The sequence below is a fragment of the Ochotona curzoniae genome, unplaced genomic scaffold (assembly GCF_017591425.1).
Source record: "Ochotona curzoniae isolate NIBS_2020 unplaced genomic scaffold, NIBS_Ocur_1.0 contig_4951, whole genome shotgun sequence".
Classification (NCBI taxonomy): domain Eukaryota; kingdom Metazoa; phylum Chordata; class Mammalia; order Lagomorpha; family Ochotonidae; genus Ochotona; species Ochotona curzoniae.
The window spans coordinates 270,212-293,533 of NW_024466434.1; the positions used below are offsets into that span (position 1 = coordinate 270,212).

Below are 23,322 nucleotides of genomic sequence, written 5' to 3' on the forward strand. Positions count from 1 at the left end.
CAGACTGTCCCAGGCAGCAGTGGAACTGAGAGCCAGGGCTGCCCCATCTGCGGCTGGAGTGTGGCGCCCTCTGGTGGCTGGTGCAAAAAACCTCAGGCCCTTTCCTCAGGGCTGTGTGTGCCAAGGCAGATGGCTTTTCTTGAGCAGGTGCTAGGGGAGAGAGAGAGAGACAGACACAGAGAGAGAGACAGAGTGAGAGAGACAGAGAGAGAGACACAGAGAGAGAGAGAGAGAGGAAGATAGATAGACAGATAGATAAACAATGGAAATCCCACATGCTTAACTTCCTGAACGAGAATCCATGCTAGGCCATTCTCATTCTCAGAATTCATACGCTCAGTGCAGTCCAGACACATCAGGGAGAAATTAACTCCACCTTCACAAAGTAGGAACCTTAAGGAATTTACATGTAATGCTAAGATAAAATGAAATTACTATTTCTCAATTGCATAATCTATTTAAATTATTTATTTTTTAATGAAAGGGATTTTTATTTATATTGAAAGAGAAAGATCTTCCATCTACTGGTTCTTACTCCAGAAGGTTGTAATGGCAAGAGCTGAGCCAAGTGAAGCCAGGAGATTCTTCTGCAGTTGCTGTTTTTGTGCAGGTAGAGCCTGGCAATTGTGGTCATTCTGAGAGTGAACCAGCAGGTGGAAGATCTCTGTTTCTCCCCCGTCAAAAATTTTGAATATATTTTTTAAAAGATTGATTTTATTTGTATTGCAAAGTCAGATATACAGAGAGGAGGAGAGATGTCACGCCACCTCTGGTAGAGCCTGTGTGAGAAATCATCGGGCCGAGGCAGAAGCTTCAAGGAAGGATGCCTCCTGGATTCGGCTGCATCTCTGGTGGTCTTGGCGTTCCTAGCTGTACTCTCTTTGCTCTTATCTTTACGACTGGAATAATATTATTTATGTGTGGCAAAGGCTCAATGTTCCTTTATAGTTCTATGAAGCCTTCTGACAGGAGACTGGATAAGGATAGCAAGCAGGCTGAGATAAAAACTATTAAGGTATTAGCTTTAATAAATCTATTTAGGACTATTTTTGAAAATTCCTAAAAAGAAGATTATAGTAGAAATCTATAGCTTAAAAAGCTATACAGGAAGAAAAACTAGAAATATAGGCAAGTTAATATTAAAACCAATGTAAGGCACAAAACACAATGAGGGCTAACTACTTAATGATTAAAAGTCAAATGGTGCCAAACTGCGTCCACAGGAAATAGCAACTGCAGGCTGTCACCAGGCTATTAGAGAACAATCTTTGCTCAACACACTGCTTACCTCCCTGGAATAATTGCTTATAAAAATGTAACCACATGTATAAACAAAGAAAATGTTCTTTTGCAATAATCTATTGTATATAAGCTGATGCCTTGCTTTTGCAAAATGCACTCAGATACAACTTCCTTGAGTTGTCGTGTCTGTTTGTCACTCACCGAATCCTTGCCCACCGTTCCCGGGGTCCTGTTTTCATCGGACTGATTGCTCCTGGCCAAGCCGGTCCGTCACAGGTGGCGCCCGAACAGGGACTTGAAAATTCCTCAGGAAGGTAAGCTTTCTTCTTTTCTTTTACTTCTTATTATTTTCAGGCAAGGATAGGACCTCGTCGGAGTGCTGCAGGCTCCCTGATAAAGGATCATCAGGTTTAGAGGACGAGAAGGTAAAGCACCATGGGGCATTCACATTCCAAGAGCAAGGAATTGTTCTGGTCAGTGTTGGGACACATGCTCGAAGGTAGAGGGAGTAAGGTGTCCAAGGAAAATTTAAATGAGTTTTATGAGTTCCTATTAAAAGTAAGTCCATGGTTTCCAGAAGAGGGTAGCCTTTCTCTGCAAAATTGGAAAAGAGTAGAAAGGGAAATGAGGAGATATTATGAGACTCATGGTCCTGGGGCAGTCCCCATCCCAACTTTCTCTATATGGATACAAATAAGAGATTTATTAACTGATAAAACAGAAATGGAATTCTTGATTGAAGAGACTCCTTCTATAGAAAATGAAGAAGAAGCAATTCCCTTCTATAAAAAAGATAAGAAAAATTATAAGACTAAGTCAGAAGATCCTGATAAAATTAATTTGCTTAAAGAAAAACCTGGGGATGATTGGTTGAGTAGTAGTGAAGAGTCAGACATAGAAAAGGAAGCTGCCAAATATCATAAAGATGAAGAAGAGAGGGATCATTTCCATGATCAAAAACCCCTAGGGAATCTATTTGTAGCAGCCTCGGCTCCCCCTATGTGCACTGAAAGAGTGATAGTGAATGAGAAAAAAGGAAGAAGTAAAAAACTGACAGTTAATACTGGATTCATGGGGGCCATACAAGAGACAAAAAGAAAGGGTGATTTATCTTTTGTTTTTCCAATATCTTATTTGGGGGATGATGATGATGAGCCACAGTGGGAGCCTCTTCCTTTGAAAACACTAAAGGAGTTGCAGATGGCTGTGAAAAGCATGGGACCTACTTCCCCTTATACGTTGCAAATATTAGATATGATAGCTGGTATGTGGCTTACCCCATTTGACTGGCAGCAAACAGCCCGATCAGTTTTGAGCCCGGGACATTATATATTATGGAGAACAGATTATGAAAATGGGGCCAACAAACTAGTCCTAGGAGGAATAATTAAAAGAGGACCGCGACCAACAGTGACAATGATACTAGGAAAAGATGATTATGCTTCTTATCAGGCTCAGATGAAGATCCCAAAAGTTATTTTAGGAGAAATATCTAGGATTGCAGTTGAAGCATGGAGAAAGTTACCGCCAGCTGAAGGTAAAACCACAGTCTTAGCAGGAATCATACAGAAACAAGATGAGCCATATGAGGACTTTGTGGCTAGACTTGAAGAAGCTTTGCAGAGAATGCTACCACCCTCAGAGGGAACAGATTTATTGTTGAAACAGTTAGCTTGGGAAAATGCAAATGCATTATGTAAGGAACTCATAAGACCCATTAGAAAAGGGGGATCCCTACAAGATTATATTAAAGTATGTATAGATGCCTCACCAGCAGCCATTCAAGGAATGGCATATGCTGCAACTATGAGAGGACAGCATTTCAACGCCTATGTTCAGAATTTGAAGAAAGAAAAAGGCTCCCAAAAAGGGGGGTCACCTGTTTTGCATGTGGACAAACAGGTCATATAAGTAAACATTGCCCCCATATGGAAATAAAAAAGAAGTCAAACCCAATGGGGGGCAAGAGCATCCCAGGAGGATTATGCCCTAGGTGTAGGAAAGGCCGGCACTGGAAAAATGAATGCAGGTCCAAGTTCCATAAGGATGGAACTCCTCTAACTGAGAAGGAAAAGCCAAAAAACGAGGAGGGGGGCATCCCCTCAGCCCCATAAGGAACCCGAACAATCACCTTTAAACCCATTAGCACCAGAATTTACTATACACAAACTGCCCAGGGCAACTCCAGGAAGTGCAGGGCTTGATCTTGCATCCCAACATGATTATATATTATCCCTTATGGATGGGATACAGCTTATAGATTCATATTTAAAAGGGCCATTACCAGAGGGAACTTTCAGACTAATCATAGGTAGAAGTTCCAACTTTAAAAGAAATTTTGAAGTCCTACCGGGGGTGATAGATTCAGATTTTATGGGCCAAGTAAAAATTATGGTTAGACCATTAAAAGAAGTAGTCCAGATACATAAAGATCAAAGAATAGCCCAGATTTTATTGCTTAATTATGTGAAGTTTTCAAGTCCATGCCTAAAAGAAACAAGAGGAAGTGAGGGGTTTGGATCAACTGAAGTCATAGCCTGGACACAAGAAATAGATAAAGAAAGACCTTTTAAAACTATAAAAATAGAAGGAAAATCTATAACAGGGTTGTTAGACACTGGAGCAGATAGATCATGTATATCAGGAAAAGACTGGCCCAATACTTGGCCAATTATTAATACATCTTCAATTTTAGAAGGATTAGGATTAGCAACTAATGTGGCACAAAGCTCTAAAATATTAAAGTGGGAATGTGAAGGTAAATCAGGAAAATTTCAACCTTATATTATTATGTCTTTACCTTTTTCCTTATGGGGGAGAGATATCATGCATGACATGGAAATAAAATTAACCACAGAAAATTTGGATGATAGACAAAATTTTTTCTAGGGGCCACTGATGAGTTATATGCAGATAAAATAATATGGAAAGATGATCAGCCAGTGTGGGTTGATCAGTGGCCCCTAACAGAAGAAAAAATACAAGCTGTAGAACAATTAGTGGCTGAACAAGTAAAATTAGGGCACTTAGAAGAATCCAATAGCCCATGGAATACACCTATTTTTACTATTAAGAAAAAATCAGGAAAATGGCGATTGTTACAAGACTTAAGAGCAATTAATAGTACCATGTATGATATGGGAGCATTACAGCCTAGCCTCCCTTCTCCAGTAACAGTTCCTGAGAATTACTTTATCATTATTATAGATCTGCAGGACTGCTTCTTCACCATTAAATTAAATCCTCAAGATTGTCAAAGGTTTGCTTTTAGCATTCCCTCTAGTAACTTCAAAAGACCATTTTGACAGTATCAATGGAAAGTTTTACCCCAGGGGATGAAGAATAGTCCTACTCTGTGTCAAAAATTTGTAGATAAAGCACTGACTAGTGTTAGAAATGAGAATCCAGATACTTATATAATACATTATATGGATGATATATTGATAGCAAATAAGAAAAGAGAAATAGCTGAAAAAGTTTTACAAAAAATGATGAAAAATTTAAGTGATTATGGATTAGTTGTTGCTCCAGACAAAATTCAATGTAATAGGCCATTAAATTATTTGGGTAAAAATATTAATAATGATAGCATTACTTCACAGAAAATGCATATTCGATTGGATAAATTAAAGACATTGAATGATTTCCAAAAGTTATTAGGAAATATAAATTGGGTGAGACCTTATTTAAAAATAACCACAGGAGAGTTACATCCACTATTTGATATACTAAAAGGGGAAGCTAACCCTAAATCTAGAAAATTAACCACTGAGGCATTACAAAAGATTAATTTAATAGAGGATAAATTACAAGAAGCAAAAGTGAAACAATTAAATTATGATAAAGAATGGGACTTAATTATTATTAAAACAAAATATACCCCAACTGGGTGTTTATGGCAAAATGGAGTATTGGAATGGTTGCATTTACCTCACACACAGGTCAAAATGGTCTCATCCTATATATATTTGTGCAGTCAATTAATTATTAAAGGCAGAATAAGATCACGAGAATTATTTGACAAAGAAATGCATAATATAATTGTCCCATATAAGCGACAAGAAATAGATTATTTATTACAGACTGATAATGATTGGGGATTAGCGTTACAAAATTATTCAGGACAAATAAAATATCATTTACCTCAAAATCCATTGTTAAAGTTTGTAGAAGAAACAGATCATTTTTCCTTTAAAAATAAGTCAAGAACTTCTAGATAAAGCCATACTAGTTTTTACTGATGGGTCTTCTAATGAAATATCCGCTGTCCATTTACCTGGGCAGCCCCCAATTATAAAAAGAACTCAAAATATTTCTGCTCAGTAGGCAGAAATTATAGCAGTGATTTTAGCTCTTGAGTACGTGCCACAATCCATGAATCTTTACACTGATTCCAAGTATATAGTTAATTTGTTTCCTGCCATAGAAACTGCATTACTTTCAGGTTCCTCACGTATCCTGCCCTTATTACAGCAATTACAAAAGGTCATTCAAAATAGGTGAGAAAAAGTATTTGTAGGTCATATTAGAGGACACTCTAATTTGTCAGGCCCTCTTTCTTTCGGTAATACTGTTGCAGACATGCTTACAAAAGAAATAATAAGTACTGCACTTGAGCAAGCACAGGAAAGTCATCAACTTCATCATCAAAATGCCTTGGCATTAAAAAGAATGTTCCAAATAACTAGAGAACAAGCAAGACAAATAATAAAAAAACTGCAATATATGTCCAGAAGCCTATCATTCTCTAAAAATGGGTGTTAACCTCAGAGGCCTGAGGGCACAAATATTGTGGCAAATGGATGTAACTCATATATCAGAATTTGGTAGATTAGAATATGTGCATGTAACCATAGATACATATTCCCAAACAGTAATGGCTACAGCAAGAACAGGAGAAGCAGTGAAAGATGTTATTCAGCATTTAATAGCTTGTTTTCTAGTCTTAGGTTTGCCTCAAAAAATAAAAACTGATAATGCTCCTGCTTATACATCTCAAGCTTTTGATAAATTTTGTCTTGCCTGGGGAATTGTCCATAGTACAGGAATTCCCTATAATCCTCAGGGACAAGCAATTATTGAAAGAGCTCATCAGAATATAAAGTTACAATTGCAAAGATTAAAAGCCAATAATCAATACTATTCTCCTCATCAATTATTGAACCATGCTTTATTTACTATAAACCATTTGAATACTAATGAAAAGGGTTGACCCCAATGCAGAGGCACTGGGGACCACAATTATTAAAATTTCAACCAAAAGTATATTGGAAAGACTTGTTAACAGGCACCTTGAAAGGGCCTGATGTACTAATAACCTCGGGAAGAGGATATGCATGTGTGTTTCCACAGGATGCTGAAGCACCCATCTGGATCCCAGACAAGCTCATCCGACCCGGCAATGAAGACCCGGACAGATCAAAAAAGAAAGCGCAGAACACAAATCAGAAAAATGACACGGAAACTGAAGAAGCTCAACCTCTCTGCCCCACAAGCAAAGACAACAAAAGAGGCGATACCTCCCACCTGGAGCCAAATAAAAAAACTGACTCGTGAAGCAGAAAACACCGTGGCTTCTGCAGGAAAGCCTCTTACTTTTGAAAACATGTTCCTTGCTATGCTTGCAATTTTGACTGCACAGGTAGTAACTGTCTCTGGTGATGTCTATTGGACTTATGTTCCACATCCATCCTTTCTTCATCCTGTAGGATGGGGCGAAGAAACGCAAATCAAAATAATGACTAATAATACCCAGCTTTTAGGCGGATATGAAGATTTTACTCCCTCTCATCAGACGTCACAGACACTACCCCAATTTGTGTAACAATAAGAGGCAGAGTGCCTCCAGATTGCTTACCGATTAATTACAGAACTTTACTTACTGATGCACTTGATAGAAACTCTGGTGACCAGAATAACAAAAAGTTAATGTGGGAAATTGGAATTATGACATTAGGTTATTATAATTATAATGAATCTTATATTTTACCTTCAGAAAATATGCCATTACCAAATTGTTTTCAAATCTATCATGATAGAGATCAATTTTGGGATTCTTTTGTAAAATCACCTAAATGGTTAGAATGTGGATTTCAAAAGGCTTCAGTACATCAGCCTTATGGGTCAAATGATTACATCTATGATTATTCAGTAGAAAGTCCTGATTATGATTATACTGATTATTTAAAATATAGTTCTGAAAAGTTTGGGGGATACACCCCTAATACACTTGGTGAGCCAATTAAACGATGGTTCACGCCTAGATGGGTGGCACCGGTCTTTGTGAGCCATTCAACTACCCATAATAAAACTGGTGTGCACCCCGGACTGTTTCCTGTTTCGACTTTTGGCCGCAGCCAACATGTTACTTCTAAAGAAACCAAAAGAAACAGTTTCTACTTCGATTGGGATAAGAGCATGTGTTGGGTATCCATTTGGTATCCTAGCAGGAAAGCCAGAAAATGTAACTATAATTAATCAAGGAAAATCATATTATATAAAATGTCAGTCTTGTATTTTGACAAACTGTTTGACTTCAAATTTGAATAAGCAATATTCTGTTATAATTTTGCTACAGCGACCGGATTATGTTACATTACCTATTGATTTAAAAGAGGATCCGTGGTTTGATAATGCTGCCTTACAAACTTTTAAAAATCTTGATCTTTTGTTAAGACCCAAACGTTTTGTGGTTAGCCTTGTATTAGGGATAAGTGCCTTAATAGCAATTTTAACCTCTCTAGCCGTTTCTACTGCTGCTTTAGTAGAAGAAGTCAAAACAGCTAACTTTGTAAATAATTTAAGCAAAAACGTTTCAATAGCTCTGGCTGAACAGCAAGCGATAGACCAATAGACCGTAAGCCAAAAATGAAAGTAAATGTCTTAGAAGAAGCCGTCTTAGCAATTGGACAAGAAGTACAAAATTTAAAGGTACAGCTCTCCACTAGGTGCCATACTAGCTATAAATATATATGTGTAACACCATTAAAATACAACACGTCTTTTAATAGGAATGCAACCAAAAATCATTTGTTAGGAGTTTGGAAGGATAATGATATTTCTCATGATATAGAACAATTACAAGAAGAAATCTCCACAATCAGCAAAGTTCATTTAGATGTAGAAGATTTAGGCAAGCTGGCAGAATCATTGAAAAGAGGATTACAATCACTTAATCCTTTCAGTTGGCTCCATACTATAATTACCATCGCCATTATTGCCAGAATAATTTTACTTATTATTCTTATTTTTCCAGTCCTCAAAATAATCTACTCTTCTGTCTCCTCCCTTCGCCAAGACGTCCATGAACTTCATTTAAAAAATAAAAAGGGAAGAGATGTCACGCCACCTCCAGTAGAAGCCTGTGTGAGAAATCGCCGGGCCGAGGCAGAAGCTTCAGGGAAGGATGCCTCCTGGATTCGGCTGCATCTCTAGTGGTCTTGGCATTCCTGACTGTACTCTCTTTGCTCTTATCTTTATGGCTGGAATAATACTATTTATGTGTGGCAAAGGCTCAATGTTCCTTTATACTTCTATGAAGCCTTCTGACAGGAGATTGGACAAGGATAGCAAGCAGTCTGAGATAAAAACTATTAAGTTATTAGCTCTAATAAATCTATTTAGGACTATTTTTGAGAATTCCTAAAAAGAAGATTATAGTAGAAATCTATAGCTTAAAAAGCTATACAGGAAGAAAAACTAGAAATATAGGCAAGTTAATATTAAAACCAGTGTAAGGCACAAAACACAATGAGGGCTAACTACTTAATGATTAAAAGTCAAATGGTGCCAAACTGCGTCCACAGGAAATAGCAACTGCAGGCTGTCACCAGGCTATTAGAGAACAATCTTTGCTCAACACACCTACTTACCGCCCTGGAATAATTGCTTATAGAAATGTAACCACATGTATAAACAAAGAAAATGTTCTTTTGCAATAATCTATTGTATATAAGCTGATGCCTTGCTTTTGCAAAATGCACTCAGATACAACTTCCTTGAGTTGTCGTGTCTGTTTGTCATTCACCGAATCCTTGCCCACCGTTCCCGGGGTCCTGTTTCCATCGGACTGATTGCTCCCGGCCGAGCTGGTCCGTCGCAGAGAGACAGAGAGGAAGATCTTCTGTCCGATGATTCACTCCCCAAGTGACCGCAATGGCCGGTGCTGTGCAGATCCGAAGCCAGGAGCCTGGAGCTTCCTCCATGTCTACCATGTGTGTGCATGGTCTCAAGGCTTTGGGCTGTCCTCCACTACTTTCCCAGGCCACAAGCAGAAAGCTGGATGGGAAATGGGGCTGCCAGGATTAGAACCAGCGCCCATATGGGATCTTGGCACGTTCAAGGTGAGGATTTTTGCCTCTAGACCAATGTACTGGGTCCAATTTTTGAATATCTTAAAAACAGGACATCTCAGAGTCAGAGCTTAGTTTAGACATTATCTGAAATACTGGCATGCCATATGGGCACCTGTGGTCATGTCAGATGTCAAATCCTGCTATTGCAGCTGGTAAAGCAATGGAAGATGGCCCAAGTCTTTGGCCCCTTTTACCCATGTGGAGATCTGGAAGAGGCTCCTGGCTCCTGGATTTGGATCAATTCACTGTGTTCATTTAGGAAATTAACCAGCAGATGGAAGTCTTTATTCTTTCTCTCTCTCCCCTACACCCTCTTTTTTTTTTCTCTGTAACTCTGCAGTTTAAATGAAAAATAAATAATTTTTAAAAATGTTTGAAAGAAAAAAAACCACTAAGGGAAGAGTTGCGATTTTAAAATAAGAAACCATTTTACTTGGGGCCAGAGTGGTTGCTCCCAGGCTAATACTCAACCTGCAAGCTCAAGCCTCTCTTATACACGGGCACCTTTTCATGTCCCGCTGATCTGCTTCCAGTTCAGCTCCCTGCCTGGGAAAGTAGCAGAGGGTGCTCCTCCAGGAGCCTTTCATTTATTTATTTTAAATTTTTTTTATAATAATTTTTTAAAATTTTGTCAATCTTTACATAGTTAATTTGGGCAAAAAGGGTCAAGGGCTACAGGAAAGTGGGTAAGACTATTATTTCCATATTGTTTCCTTCATATATCTGAGGTACAGGGGGATATTGAGGGAGAAGCCCCACCCGGTTTCCCACCCACCCCAAGTCCCGCATGTGGGGCATGCTCTGAGATACTCGTTGAAGTGGTTTCAATAGGTCACCAGTTTTGAAATTACTGCCAATCTTGCCTCTCCAAACACAATGAGGTTGTTGAAAAATCCATTAATTGGCATTGTCCATCATAGCGTCTCTATTTGCCCGGTATTTTGTTGCCAACCTATAGCTGAGGTGGTTGATTAACTTGTTCCATCTTCTGTCCCTTCATGGTTTGGGTTCTGAGTCTGGCATTTCAATTGGGGAGATCACCAAAGAAACTTCGTCTGAGGTGTTCCCAGGCCAGATACTTGTATGCACCAGCAAGCACAGGGCCCAGCACAGTCCATCACCTGGTCAGCTGGTAGTTGCAATTGCTGGGTTGGTTCTGTTTTCAGCCCCGCCTTCTACTGGAACCAATGGGTGTTGCAGTCCAGCCTGGTTCTGCACAGCACATACTTGGTCTTCACCGAAACCAGTGGGAGCTGCATCCTGATGAGAGCGGCCCACAATAACCCCCACCAGGCCCACCCCCTACCCTGGTTTGCCAATATGTGTGGCAGACCAGTCCAATCTGTCCCACATCCCCCCTGGCTCTCGTACATGGCAAATGGCATTGAAGCTTGGATCCATCTAACCAGCTCAACAGTCAAGCCTTCACGGGTGTGGTTGGGTGCCTCTCTGTCTAGCTACCCCAGCCCCTGTCCTAGTTCTCGTGCCCTCCCGTGGGAGTGGTAACCCAAGAGGGGGGAACCCACTATTTCCCTCCCAGGTCTCTCATTCCCGGATTGTGCACTTTCCAGGTGGTTCTGCAGTTTAACTTGACAGGATTAGCCCCAGCGCCAGTTTCTGCCAGCTGATGCTACGGCTATGCCCAAACAGCCCTCTCCCATTCTAATTGTAAGTTGCACCCATATGAACAATCCACCCATCCTGGCTTTTCCCTGATCTAGTCCACATGAGGCGCACAGGTGTTGTAGCCCTGCTTAGTCTGGTCTGCCCCCATCCCAGTTCATGCTCTCCAGTGGGAGTAGCTGTCCAGCAGGGGAACCTCCCCTTATTCCCCCGCTGGCTCTGTCCCCTCCCTTCCTGTTTCTCACGTGTGCTGGATGGGCACTGCAGTCACATCCGGCACAGTCAACCTCATCCTGGCATTCTGTAGTGTGGACTGGTTTTTATCGCAACCAAACCTGGCTCGACCCTTACTCTGTTGTGGTGCTCGGATTTGCCAGTGATGACGTTAACTGATTAGCCTGGTCTGCCCCCAATCCATGCCTAATGTATGCCAGTGGGAAACTTCTTGTGGCCTGCTCTGGGCTGTTTCCATTCATGCTTCTTGCGCTTACCCGTGGGGTCTGTGTCCTGCCAGAGGAGTTGCCCAGGCTCCTCCATCAGAACCTCTCCTAGTGCTGGATTTTGCGCATGCCAGTGGGTCCATGAGCCAGTCCTACTCAGTTCCTGACTAGCTTTCGACCCAAGCTGGTTCTTGTTGTTGGATATTTCAGCCCAGCCAAGGCTCGTCCAGTCCATTCCCACATATGGCCCCCCAGGAGCCTATTCAGGAAAACAGAGCCTAAGTCCTTGAATCATCATCTACTGCCTTCCAGTGTCACATGACAAGGAAACTGGAGCAGCTGGGGACTCCTGCAGGGGCTGTGGCTGTCTCAGAAGCATTTTAGCTGCTGTGGGAAATGCCCACCCCCCTGCTTGTCTTGGTGTAATGCTGTAAATTTCCCTCTAGGAAAGATGATTGAAAGTTGGAGACACAGAAAGGGGATACAAATGCTCTCTCTGAGATTTAAGAACTCGGCTAAGCTGTAACCATGTAGCTAGGTCAGACAGACCAGAGACCACAGCGCCCCCACCAGGATGCTGACAAAGTAGCGCCTCCCTTTGCTGTCTTAGGGCTGGGCTGTTGGTACAGCGGGTCAGATGCCACTAGGGACACCCCCATCCCATAGCGGAGCCCAGGTTCAAGTCCCAGGTTCCCTGTGACCCCAGCTTCCTGTTACTGTGCACTCTGGGAGGCAACAGTGAGGCCTAAGGACAGTCTCTACTTCTCTCCGTGAAATCTGCCTTTCAAATAAAAATAAATAAAACTTAAAGAAAAAAAAGATGAAACGTGGGATGCTGAATCCTATCTGAGTGCTTGGTTTAAGTCTTGGCACCGCTTTTGGCCACGCTTCCTCCCAACACACAGCACCCTCCTCTGGGACAACAGAGGAGGGTGGACGTGGACCCACGTGGATGCCAGGCTCTGGCTTTGACCTGCCCCGACGCCAGGTGCTGTGTGCATTTGGGGAATGAGCCAGGGGATAGGAGACACTCTCTCTTTCAATAAGATGAAAAAATTTCAAATTAATAAAAATAATGTTTCTTAGACTTTGTTTATTTTTATTGGAAAGTCAGATATACAGAGAGGAGGAGAGACAAAGAGGAAGATCTTCTGTCTGAGGAATCACTCCCCAAGTGACTGCAATGGCCGGAGTTGTGCTGATCCAAAGCCAAGAGCCCGAAGCGTCTTCCAGGTCTCCCATGTGGGTGCAGTGTCCCAAGGCTTTGGACTGTCCTCAACTGCTTTCCCAGGCCACAAGCAGGGAGCTGAATTGCATCAGGGCTGCCAGGATTAGAACTGGCACTCATATAAGATTCCGGTGTGTGCAAGGTGAGGACTTTAGCCACTAGTCTACTGTACTGAGCCCATTAAATATATAAAAATATGTGTTATCTCTCCCTCATCCTGTGGTGTTTTCTGTTCACAGGCCCAGGGACTCCCAGTCTGGGTGACAGAGGGGTTGATTGTGGGCTCTCAGAGAACACAGAAGCCTTTGACCTTGGCTGTGCCCTGTCTGGATGTGAACAGTGGGAGCTGAAACATCACAAGCTGAGACTGCAATGACTGCCCCTCCCCCCGACATCCCAGCTAAACAGGAGGGTGCCCAGGGGTTCATACAGCTGACCAGGTACCTGACTCCATCCCACAACCCTCAGTACCTACTGAGAGTCCCACCTACTCCTCAGCACCCTGGGAAAAGGTCAGAGGTCAGCAGTGGAGTGTGGCTCAGAACTGGGTGCCCCTGTTTCCCATCTCCTAACTATTGGGGATCCCAGGTGAGACTTCTGTAAGAGGGGCCAACTGCACTGGGGGCTGTGCCGCAGCCAGGTACGATCAAAGAAACCAAGCAACAAAATGAACACAGGGAGATGGGAGCCCAGGGCTGAACCCAAGTGAGCTTTGCTGCCCAGGCCCCATGCAGCCTCCACTGCCTTGGCCCACGAGACAGCACAGCCTGACCACCTCTGAGTCCTGTGATGGCAGGTGTTGGTGGGCATTTCCTACCAGAGAGACCAGGACACTGGGGCAGCTAAGCCGGGTCAGCAGTGACCATGACAAAGCCTAATGGACGGAGCTCTGCTTGGGCACAGCCTCGCCCTCACCCAGAGCCTGCCAGCCTCTCCTGTCCCCATCTGCAGCTGACTCAACACAGCAAACACATAGAATCTGAAAGATTCTAGTTGCTTCTGTTTATTTTCACCACAAATTGTAGGGATTACCTCCTTTAATTATCTCACCAAGACCTCAGAGAGGAATTGGAAAAAATGATTTGCTGTTCAGATCTGCACAGGGAAGGATGAAGCTGCAGCAGGTGCACCTGACTTGAGACAGGGATGGAGGTGCCCACGCTGGGCTGGGAGGGCCAGGCTCCCACCTCACACTGTGCCCACAGGAACACACTCAGCTGCCTGTGCAGGAAGGGAGGGCGGGGCTTGGTCAAGGATGAGGACTTGACCAAGTCTGTCCCAAAAAGGCAATTGTCTCACATTACAGAAACAGGGTAACAAATTCAGGTCACTGCACCTGGAGACAGGAACAGCAAAGCACACATGAAAATGTGCGAATACAAGGAATCCCCCAGCCCCTCTGTGTCCCCTCAGCAATGGCCACTCTCCCCTTGAGGCCCTCCAGGTCTCACCTTTCAGGCTGTGAGAGAGCAGTCAGAGCCCTGGGAACTGTCACCACCTGGGAGAACCAATTAGGACTTGGTGAGAGCTCAGGATGTGACTGACGGAGCAGCTACCAGATGGACTTCTCCAGGGCCATCTGACTTGGCAAGGGCCTTGGGGCTCCTCCACCCTCAAACACACCCCAGTGCTTACCTGCAGCCTTAGTGTAGTTTCCTCCTTTCCCACCTGTGACAGAAAACAACTAGTGAGAGGCAGGGAGAAGGCAGAGCCTGACACTCGTAGAGGGAGCCCAGAGGACTGGCTCATCTCAGAGAAGATTCCAGAACTGTGGCTGGCAGACCCAGGAAAGGGTCAGGAGGTGCCTCTCCTGGAGCTGGGACCTCCCCCTGACCTGGGACTGCTGAAACTCAGGTCCCCATGAGCAGAGTCATCCCCATGGAGTGTTTGTTCTCCCCCTTCACTTTTGTTTCACACCAGAGCCAGTGTGAGCACCCGGGGCTCAGCTGGGGGTGCAGGTGTGTGCAGGTTGTTTCCCAGGTTTGGGAAGGGAGACTTTCCCACAGGGGACAGGAAACTCCGCCCCCGCCCTCACCCTGCCCTACCTGATCTTTTTCTCCTTATCATCACCACAGCTGTGACCACAGCTCCAATGAGCACAGCTGCCAGGAGGACCAGGCCAGCAATGACTCCCCACATGGGCACAGTGGGATGAGGAGGCTCTGAGAGGGGAAGGGACAATAAGGGGCTCTGACCCCATGGCTCAGCCCTGACCCTGCTGAAGGCTCTCTGTCCACTCTGCCCTCCTTACCCCATCTCAGGGTGAGGGGCTCAGACAGCCCCTCATGATACACCTGGCAAGTGTATCTGTGCTCCTCTCCAGCAGGCACCAGCACAGCTGCCCACTTCTGGAAGGTTCCATCCCCTGCAGGCCTGGTCTCTATCAGCTCTGTGTCCTGGGTCAGGTCTTCCCCATCCCGCTGCCAGGTCAGTGCGATGTCCTTGGGGTAGAAGCCGAGGGCCCAGCACCTCAGGGTGGCCTCTTGGTCAGAGATGGCGTGGTGGGTCACATGTGCTGTGGGTGGGTCTGAGAGAAGACTTGAAAAATTCAAACCTTTTGTGTTCTTTAAGGGGCAGCAAAGCTACATTCAGTGGGCATCTTGAGAGTGGACAGGAGGACTGGGGCGTGGGGGGAGTGCCCCTGCCCAGGTCCTTTCTCTTCGATAAGGCAACAGTGAGCCTCTGGTGCTGCCCCAAAGCCCAGGAGGGTATAACCGCTGAGGAGAGGTGGACACTGGCTGGGTCCCACTTTCTTCCCCTCTTTAAATCCAGCCCAGCCCCGCGCACCTGTGCGCTTCAGAGTCTCCTGGCCCATCTCCAGGTATTTGCGCAGCCACTCCACACACCTGCCCTCCAGGTAGGACCTTTGGTGCTGTGCATAGCCTGCTGCTTCCATCTTTTGCTTGGTGATCTGAGCTGCCACATTGGCCGCGGTCCAGGAGCGCATGTCCTCATTCAGGGCGATGTAGTCAGTGCCGTCGTAGGCATACTGCCGGTACCCGCGGAGGAGGCGCCCGTCCTCCCCGACCTCGCAGCCGGACATCCTCTGGATGGTGTGAGAGCCTGTCCCGCCCGCGGTCAGCCCTGGCCACGCAGCTCCGCCCCGCCCTCACCGACCCGCGGGGATTTCGCCCGAAACCGAAAACGAAACCCGGGCGTGTCCCGCGGCTCCTCTCGCCGAGGGTCTCCGCGGGGCGCGAGGTCTCGGGGTGGGGGACCTCGGCCCCGGGGACCCGGAGCGCCCTGGGCGCACGTGGGGAGGGGTCGGGTCACTCACCCGCCTTGCTCTGGTTGTAGTAGTGGAGCAGGGTGTTCAGGCTCACGCGGTTCATCTGTGCGTTGTCCTTGCAGATCTGCGTGTTGCGGTCCCAGTACTCCTGCTCCAACTGCCGCATCCACGGCGCCCGCGGCTCCATCCTCGGGTTCTCGGCGTCGCTGTCGAAGCGAGTGATCTGCGTGTCGTCCACGTAGCCGACTTCGATGTAGCGGGGCTCCCCGAGGCCGGGCCGGGACATGGCAGTTCTGAAATACCTCAGGGAGTGGGAGCCTGGGAGAGAAGGGTAGAGATCGAACCTGTCTCCCGCCCGGTGCAGGACGCCGGGAAACGCGTTTGCTGGGACGGCTGGGGGGAAGGGTCCGAGGGGTCGCGAAACGGAAAAGGGGCGGCGGGGAAGGGTCTGTGTGAGGGGAGGGCCGAGGTGGGGACGTCAGCGCAGGGGGCGGCGAAGTGGTGACCTCCGGGGGTCCTGTGTCCCCTCCGTGCGCTCCCCTCGCTCCTGCGCCGCAGAGCCCGTCTCCCTCCCGACCCGCACTCACCTGCCCGGGTCTCGGTCAGGGCCAGGGCCCCCGCGAGCAGCAGGAGGAGGGTCCGGGGCGCCACGGACCCCATCCTGGGAGTCTGGGGAGACTTTGATCTCGGTGACTTAGTGTCGATTTAATAACCTGGATCTGGCGGCGCTGATTGGCTCGTCGGGAAATGGCATGTCCAATGGGAGTGTCCAGGTAGAAGGAGCTTACTCCGACTGGGAGAGGAAAGTGAGGTGGGGGACTCACCACCTTGGCTTCCCTGGCCCAGACCTGCCCTGGCACTGAGACCCTGAGGGCCACGCGGGGACCCGGGACTGTGCCCTAAGCCTGTGCCATCCTTCTTTCCTGGCTTCCAACGCCCGCAGCTTCTTCCGGGTCTACGTGTGGGTGCAGAGTCCCACGGCTTAGAGCTGTCCTTTCCCAGGCCACAAACAAGTAGCTGGATGGAAGTGGAGCTGCCAGGATAAGAACCGGCGTCCTTATGGGATCCCGGTGCGTGCAAGGCGAGGACTTCAGCCACTAGGTTACCGCGCCAGGCTCCATATTAATTCTAATCCAGAAACATGGAATATTTTTCCCATAGTTTGTGTCTTCTACCTCTTTCATTAATGTTGTATGGTTTTCATTATAGAGATCTTTCACACCTTTGGCTAAATGGAGCCCAAGGTGTTTCATTTTTTTTTTTTGCAGCTGTTGTGAATGGGAAGACCTGGTTCACACAGGGGCTGAAGCACATGTTCTCATGTGTCTGCCTCTCAGAGATGTGAAGTTCAGGTTCCCCAGTTTCTGAGGGAGCAGGAGCGTCTCCTATCAGATTCCCCCCCCCCCCCCCCGGGAAGGATTCTGGGCTCCTGTCTGACCTGCTGCAGCCAAAAGCCTGAGGAAACCAGAGCTGGGATTGAATTATGGCAAATGCCCTCCAAATAAAAACAACTTTTCCCTGTGAATGTCTGTACCCTTTATTTATTGTTGTAAATGCTTATTCTCTTGTTTATTCAGTGTTGTAAATTCTTTCAGATTTCCCCTATTATTCTTAGTTTTCAGTGGATGAGGCCATCCTAAGGGCACATGTGAGAGACAAAACTGCCCTCATTTGTTCCTGGGAAGTGAGCCAGTGGAAGGGAGCCTCTCGTGGGTCTGTTAGTCTTCACCTCTCAAACAGATAAATAATCTTACAAGAAAGACACTGTAAGGAAAGCTCCATGGACACCTCCAAGGAAGGGTCGGGAAGAGCCCCTGGACTGGCCATGCAGTCAGCTGCTGAGAGGGGCTGCAGCCCAACTCCACTGGGACACAGAGGCCCTGACACCAGGACCCTTGTAGACCTTGCGCTCATCTGGCTGTTCCTCTGTGACCTTGGTGTAGACTGTAACAAGGAGTACAACACCTGCCTGGGTTCTGTGAGTTTTTACAGAACATGATCCAACCTGGGAGGAACATTGTAGAACCCCCAATGTTGTGGAACCCCGTTGATGAAAAAGCAGATGACCTGGGGACCACTCCTGCAGCTGGCCTGGGAGGTGAGGGCAGTGTCATGGGTTGGGCCTGGAGCCTCCGGGTCAGACATTAACTGCAGGTGTCCCTGCCAGGATCAGGGCACGACACCCAGTTGGTGTCAGAGAATCAGAGACCTGCTTGGAGGGAGGGAAAAGCCCTTCACTGACCCATGCAGTGGAATTCAGAGGGAGTGTTAGCAAGTGAGCCTCCACCTTGTCTCCTCCAGAACAACAGAAGCATTTCCAGCACACCTCAGAGCTGTTTAATTCAGGACCCCCAGGCTGTGAGTGGGGAGAGCATTCCTGGAGCAGGCCCAAGGCCAGGGTTAGAAGTGTGAGCTGTGCCCTCTGTGCCCAGCAGCAGGGCTGTGGTTCCCAGCTGGGACCTCCCAGGGTGAGGCCATGGATTCTGCTCCTGGCTGTGCATCCTCAACCAGGGTCTCTGTATTTCCTCTGCCTTCAGTCAGCTACAGTGTCACACAGCCAAGGGAAGGGTAACTTAGCAACTCCTGGATTTCACTGTGGGCTTCAAGGCGTGAGAATCTGTGTGGGGCACTGTGTGAGTCAGGTGGATCCTGGGAGGTTCTGCATTCTCAGCTGTGGCCTCTTCCTGAACCTTCCTCCTGGGCTGCCCCACCAGGAGAGAGGACACTATGTGTCTCCAACATCCTGTGCTGTCGCTGACCACCTGTGCCCTTTATATCCTCCCTGATGGAAAGCCATGACGTAGGTGTGGGCACTTGGCACAGGGGTAAAAATGAAGCTTGGTATGCCCAATCCAGTTTCAGTGCTCTGTTTGTGTCCTGGTACCACTTCCAACCCAGCGCCCACCCAGTGCATGACCTGGAAGGCAATGGGTGGTGCATGAGGGCACCTGGACTGAGTTCTGGGGCTCTCTGCCCATGGGCCCAGGGGTTCCCAGTGTGAGTGACAGTGGGTTTGATTGTGGGTTCTCAGAAAAGCAGGTGCGTTTGAACTTCGCTGTGCCGTATCAGGATGTGAACACTGGGAGCTGAGAACATTAGAGGCTGAGACTGTAGTGACTGCCCCTCCCCCTCGACATCCCAGCTAAACAGGAAGGTGCCCGGTGAGGGTGGGGCCTCCTTGGGAACCATAAAGCTGACTTGGACTTGGGATTCCCCGCCCCTGTCCAGCAGCTTGACAGAGTCCTGCCCAGCCCAGCATCCCAGGGACAGTCAGAGGTCAGAGGAAGGTGTGACTCAGAACTGGGTGCATGTGCTTCCCACCTCAGTAGGCTGGAACACCATAAGTGAAACTGTTGTTAGCTGTGCTGCCTGCACTCAGATCTTTGTCAGAGCAGCCCCTCGCTGTGTGGGAGCCCAGGGTCCAGGTGTGACCATCTGCAGGGCAGGCTGAGGCCCAGGTCAGAGTCCTGTCTCCTTGCTGCCAGCTTGTGTTCTGGGGGTGGCACCATTAGCACCCACCTGAGCCATATGCAGATCCCCTACCTATTACAGACTGTGTAAGCCCTCCCAGTGTCCAGGAAATTCCCCTAGCATGTATGTGGTCCCTGGTTCCCACAGTGACCCTAGCCCTGCAGCTGCTTGGGCAGTGAGCTTGGTTCCCCCCAACACACTTAGCCATGCAGGCCCAGGACTCAGTCCTGTGCCCACTCTCGTCACAGCCAGACACTTCCTGGGTGCTCTGTCTCTACTCCTGATGGAAAATGTGGTTCATGTGTATCCGCCTTCCCAGTGCTTCTCCTACAGACATTTCTCTTTAGCTCTTGACTCGTGGTCACTGTCAGCCTTGCAGTGTCATTCACTTACGGCCAATCGCCAGGCTCCCACTGCTTCTGCACTGATAGCCTTGGGGACCCTCCTTGGATCCACCCTCCCAGGTCGCCCTTCTCCCACAGTGATGCCATCTCTCCACTGTCATGCCTCCTCCTCCTCTTTCCCTGGATGCAGTCCACAGGAAGTGCTGTGCATTTATCTGCAGAAGGATCCAGAACCTCATCTCTCCCACTCTGCCCACACCCACCACAGTGACTGGCATCCCTGCCTGGACACAGCAGGAGCCCTTAGAGCTTTGGCTCCAGTCTCACAGTCTCTCAGCCCCGTCCTCACACAGCAGCCAGGGTGGTCCTTGGACAGGAGAAGGTGCACATGTCCCTCCCCTGCTCAGAGCTGTCTCGTGGCTCCCACCTCACTCAGAGCCAGGGCTGAGCCTTCCAGTGTGTGTGTGGCCTGCTTGACAGTAGTGCCCCAACTCAGCCTTCCTGACAGCTCCCTGCTCTGTGTGCAGACTTGTTTCTGCCTGGGGGCATTTGCACTGGCCATCCCCGGCCAGCATAGAATCTACCCAGAAATTTTTGCTGGTAATTCATTGTGTCCTTCTCACCTTCCTTCAGTGTGATGCACGCTGACCATGATGGTGAGGCAATCAGCTGCTCTGGGCCCTCACACCCACCCTGGACCACGTTGCTCTAGCACTGGGTCTGACTCACAGTAAAGTCAGCTGAGTGAAGAGTGTGCAGCACCTGTCCCTTCCAGACCTTGTGGCTTCATTAGTGGAGGCTGAGTCAGAGGCTGCTTGTGGCTGCTGCAGAGCAGGTCCCCTCTTGCTGGTGTCCCCATGGCCTGTGCTTTCTCACAAGTGTCCTCTGCTCTCCTGCCTCCCCTCCCTCCCACACTGCCTCCTGCACACACAGAGTGAAGGCCACCAGAGCTCACAAATATGAAGTGCATTTGCAATCAGCCAAACCTAAGAAACAAAACAAACACAGGAAGGTTGGAGCTGAGAGCTGAACCCAAGACTGAGCCTGGGCTGCCCCCATGCATGCCCCACAGCCTCGGGTCCACCAGACAGGCTGGGTCCTGTGATGGCAGGCATTGGTGAGTAAGTCCTATCAGAGAGAATAGGACTCTGGGGCAGCTGAGCTGGGTCAGCAGTGACCATGACAAAGCCTGATGGGCTTGAGCAGTGCCAGGGCCTCCCAGCCTCTCCTGTCCCCACTGGCAAAAGACTCAGCACAGTAAATACATGAATTCTGGAAGGTTCTAGGTGCTTCTGTTTATTTTCTCTGTTGAATTTTTGGATTTTCCTATTCTAATGTTCCAACAGCTCATGATAAGAATTGGAAGCATGAATTGCTGTTCAGATTTGCACATGGAATCACTTCTTGGCCTTTTCTGTAAGAGCAAGTGCTGGTCTGCACAGGAAGGATGAAGCTGCAGCAGATGCACCTGACTTGAGACAGGGACGGAGGTGCCCACACTGGGCTGGGAGGGCCAGGCTCCCACCTCACACTGTGCCCACAGGAACACACTCAGCTGCCTGTGCAGGAAGGGAGGGTGGGGCTTTTTGAAGACACAAGGATGAGAACTTGAGTAAGGTTTCTTATCCCTCAGTTTTAAACAAGGCAGTTGTCTCATGTTATAGAAACAAGGTATCAAATTCAGGTCACTGTACGTGGAGACCAGGACAGCCCAGCACACCTAATCCTTGTGTATATTTTATTGCTATACTGGTATTGTTCAGGCCTGATTTACATCAGGAAGACATTAGATTTCAGGCAGCCCCACAAGGTGCATCAGACACTGAATGCTGGGATCCCAGCTGGGCTCTGAGGATTGTCTGTAAGAACCCTGACAGTCCAGTGAGCCCTGGGCATCTGTTGCCTGAGAATCCTGACCTCTGACCTCACCTCCTCTCAATCCTCCCCCATCATTTCCTCCTCTCCTTATGGTTCTCCCCGCACCCTCCCAGTCCTGAACTGAGGCCCTACCAGGGTCCCTCTCCTGCCACCCAGGGAAAGTTCTTCCTGCTGTGGTCATCTGCCTCGCTGATGTGTCAAGGGGATCATTGCTTCATGATTACAGCCCAGCAACAGCATTTGCTGTGGTGCAATGCGTTAAATGTCATTTGCAAGGCCAGCATCACATATCCCAGGGTTTCTTAGAGTCCAGGCTGTTCTGCTTCCATCCACCTTCCTGTTGATGTACCTGGGAAGGCAGCAGAAAATCCCCAAGGGATTTCTCACCCACTGGTTCTGTCCCCAAAGGCAACAGTGTTCTGACTGGAACCAGGAACCCACAACTCCATCTAGGTCTCCATGTGGATGCAGGGAGCCAAGTGTCTGGACCATCTTCCCCTGCTTTTCCAGGTGGATTACCAGTGAGCAGGGCAATTGGGAGTCACACAGGTGCTCTGGTTGGGGATGCTTGGATTGCAGGTGGCAGCTGAACCTGGTAAGCCACAGCACCTGGCCTGGCTCCATCTTTCATATAAACAAGCAACAAGCAAACAAATATTCCTTTAGATGGTGCACTCTGAGGGTTTCATTTCACTTTAGAGAAACTTCTAGAATATAAGGCCCATAAGCACAGGAGCCTTTTATCCTGGTCAATGTTGTAACCCTAGCACATAGAGTCATACCTGCTGAAAGTAGGCACTCAATTAATGGAAAGTTTGAAACTCGATTTTATTATGAATTAATTGCATTAAGTGACATAAAAGGAATAGTGTAGGGCCTGGTGCAGTAGTCTAGCGGCTATAGTCCTCACCTTGTACATGTAGAGATTTCATATGGGCACTGGTTCTAAACCAGGTAGTCCTGCTTATCATCCAGCTCCCTGCTTGTGGCCTGGGAAAGCAGTTGAGGACCCAAAGCTTTGGGACCCTGCACCCACGTGGAAGACCCGGAAGAGACTCTAGGCTCCTGGCTTTGGATTGGCTCAACTTTGCCTGTTGTGGCTGCTTGGGGAGTGAATCAATGGATGGAAAATCTTCCTCTCTGTCTCCCCTCTTTGGTTATCTGACTTTGCAATAAAAAAAGATCTAAAAAGAAATAGTACCCGAAACATTGGAAAAGGTTCTATTTCATGCGAGGAATTTTCATGAGAATTCCTGAATCCTTCTAGTGAAGGGTTACATTTCCCTGGGAGGTCAGGTGCCCAGTGGAGCACCTAGCTTCTTTTCTTTTCTTTTCTTTTCTTTTCTTTTTTCTTTTTTCTTTTTTCTTTTTTCTTTTTTCTTTCTTTCTTTCTTTCTTTCTTTCTTTCTTTCTTTCTTCCTTTCTTTCTTTCTTTCTTTCTTTCTTTCTTTCAGATTTATTTTTATTGCAAAGTCAGATATACAGAGAGGAGGAAAGGCAGAGAGGAAGATCT

At 47.2% G+C, this 23,322-nt stretch overlaps 1 protein-coding gene and 1 long non-coding RNA gene across 3 annotated transcripts; both read right to left on the bottom strand.

Annotated features, from left to right (window-relative positions):
• Positions 1–13,927: 13,927 nt before the first annotated feature.
• On the bottom strand, positions 13,928–16,782 carry LOC121161953 (class I histocompatibility antigen, Gogo-B*0101 alpha chain-like). 2 transcript variants are annotated; one of them, XM_040988687.1, is made up of 8 exons: positions 16,704–16,782; positions 16,165–16,434; positions 15,675–15,950; positions 15,139–15,414; positions 14,933–15,049; positions 14,523–14,555; positions 14,339–14,385; positions 13,928–14,017 (listed from the first exon to the last, which is right to left on the bottom strand). In XM_040988687.1, exons 1-7 carry the CDS (start codon positions 16,774–16,776, stop codon positions 14,342–14,344), a joined length of 1,089 nt encoding a protein of 362 aa, XP_040844621.1. In that variant the 5' UTR covers positions 16,777–16,782; the 3' UTR covers positions 13,928–14,017; positions 14,339–14,341. The 2 variants fall into 2 exon arrangements, with proteins under 2 accessions (XP_040844621.1, XP_040844620.1); XM_040988686.1 differs by lacking the exons at positions 13,928–14,017; positions 14,339–14,385; positions 14,523–14,555 and having other exon boundaries at positions 14,929–15,047; positions 16,704–16,776.
• On the bottom strand, positions 13,952–21,545 carry LOC121161954. The gene is made up of 3 exons (XR_005884736.1): positions 21,372–21,545; positions 20,359–20,362; positions 13,952–13,972 (listed from the first exon to the last, which is right to left on the bottom strand). It is a non-coding gene; the product is annotated as an uncharacterized LOC121161954 (long non-coding RNA).
• Between the last annotated feature and the right edge of the window lie 1,777 nt (positions 21,546–23,322).

Excerpts from the sequence above, each read along its gene's own strand:
- LOC121161953 (XM_040988687.1), bottom strand. The coding sequence starts at position 16,776 with ATGGGGTCCGTGGCGCCCCGGACCCTCCTCCTGCTGCTCGCGGGGGCC. Across the intron at positions 16,435-16,703 it reads CCTGACCGAGACCCGGGCAG|GCTCCCACTCCCTGAGGTAT; the intron begins GTGAGTGCGGGT and ends CTTCTCTCCCAG. Across the intron at positions 14,386-14,522 it reads AAACTACACTAAGGCTGCAG|GTGGTGACAGTTCCCAGGGC; the intron begins GTAAGCACTGGG and ends TGGTTCTCCCAG.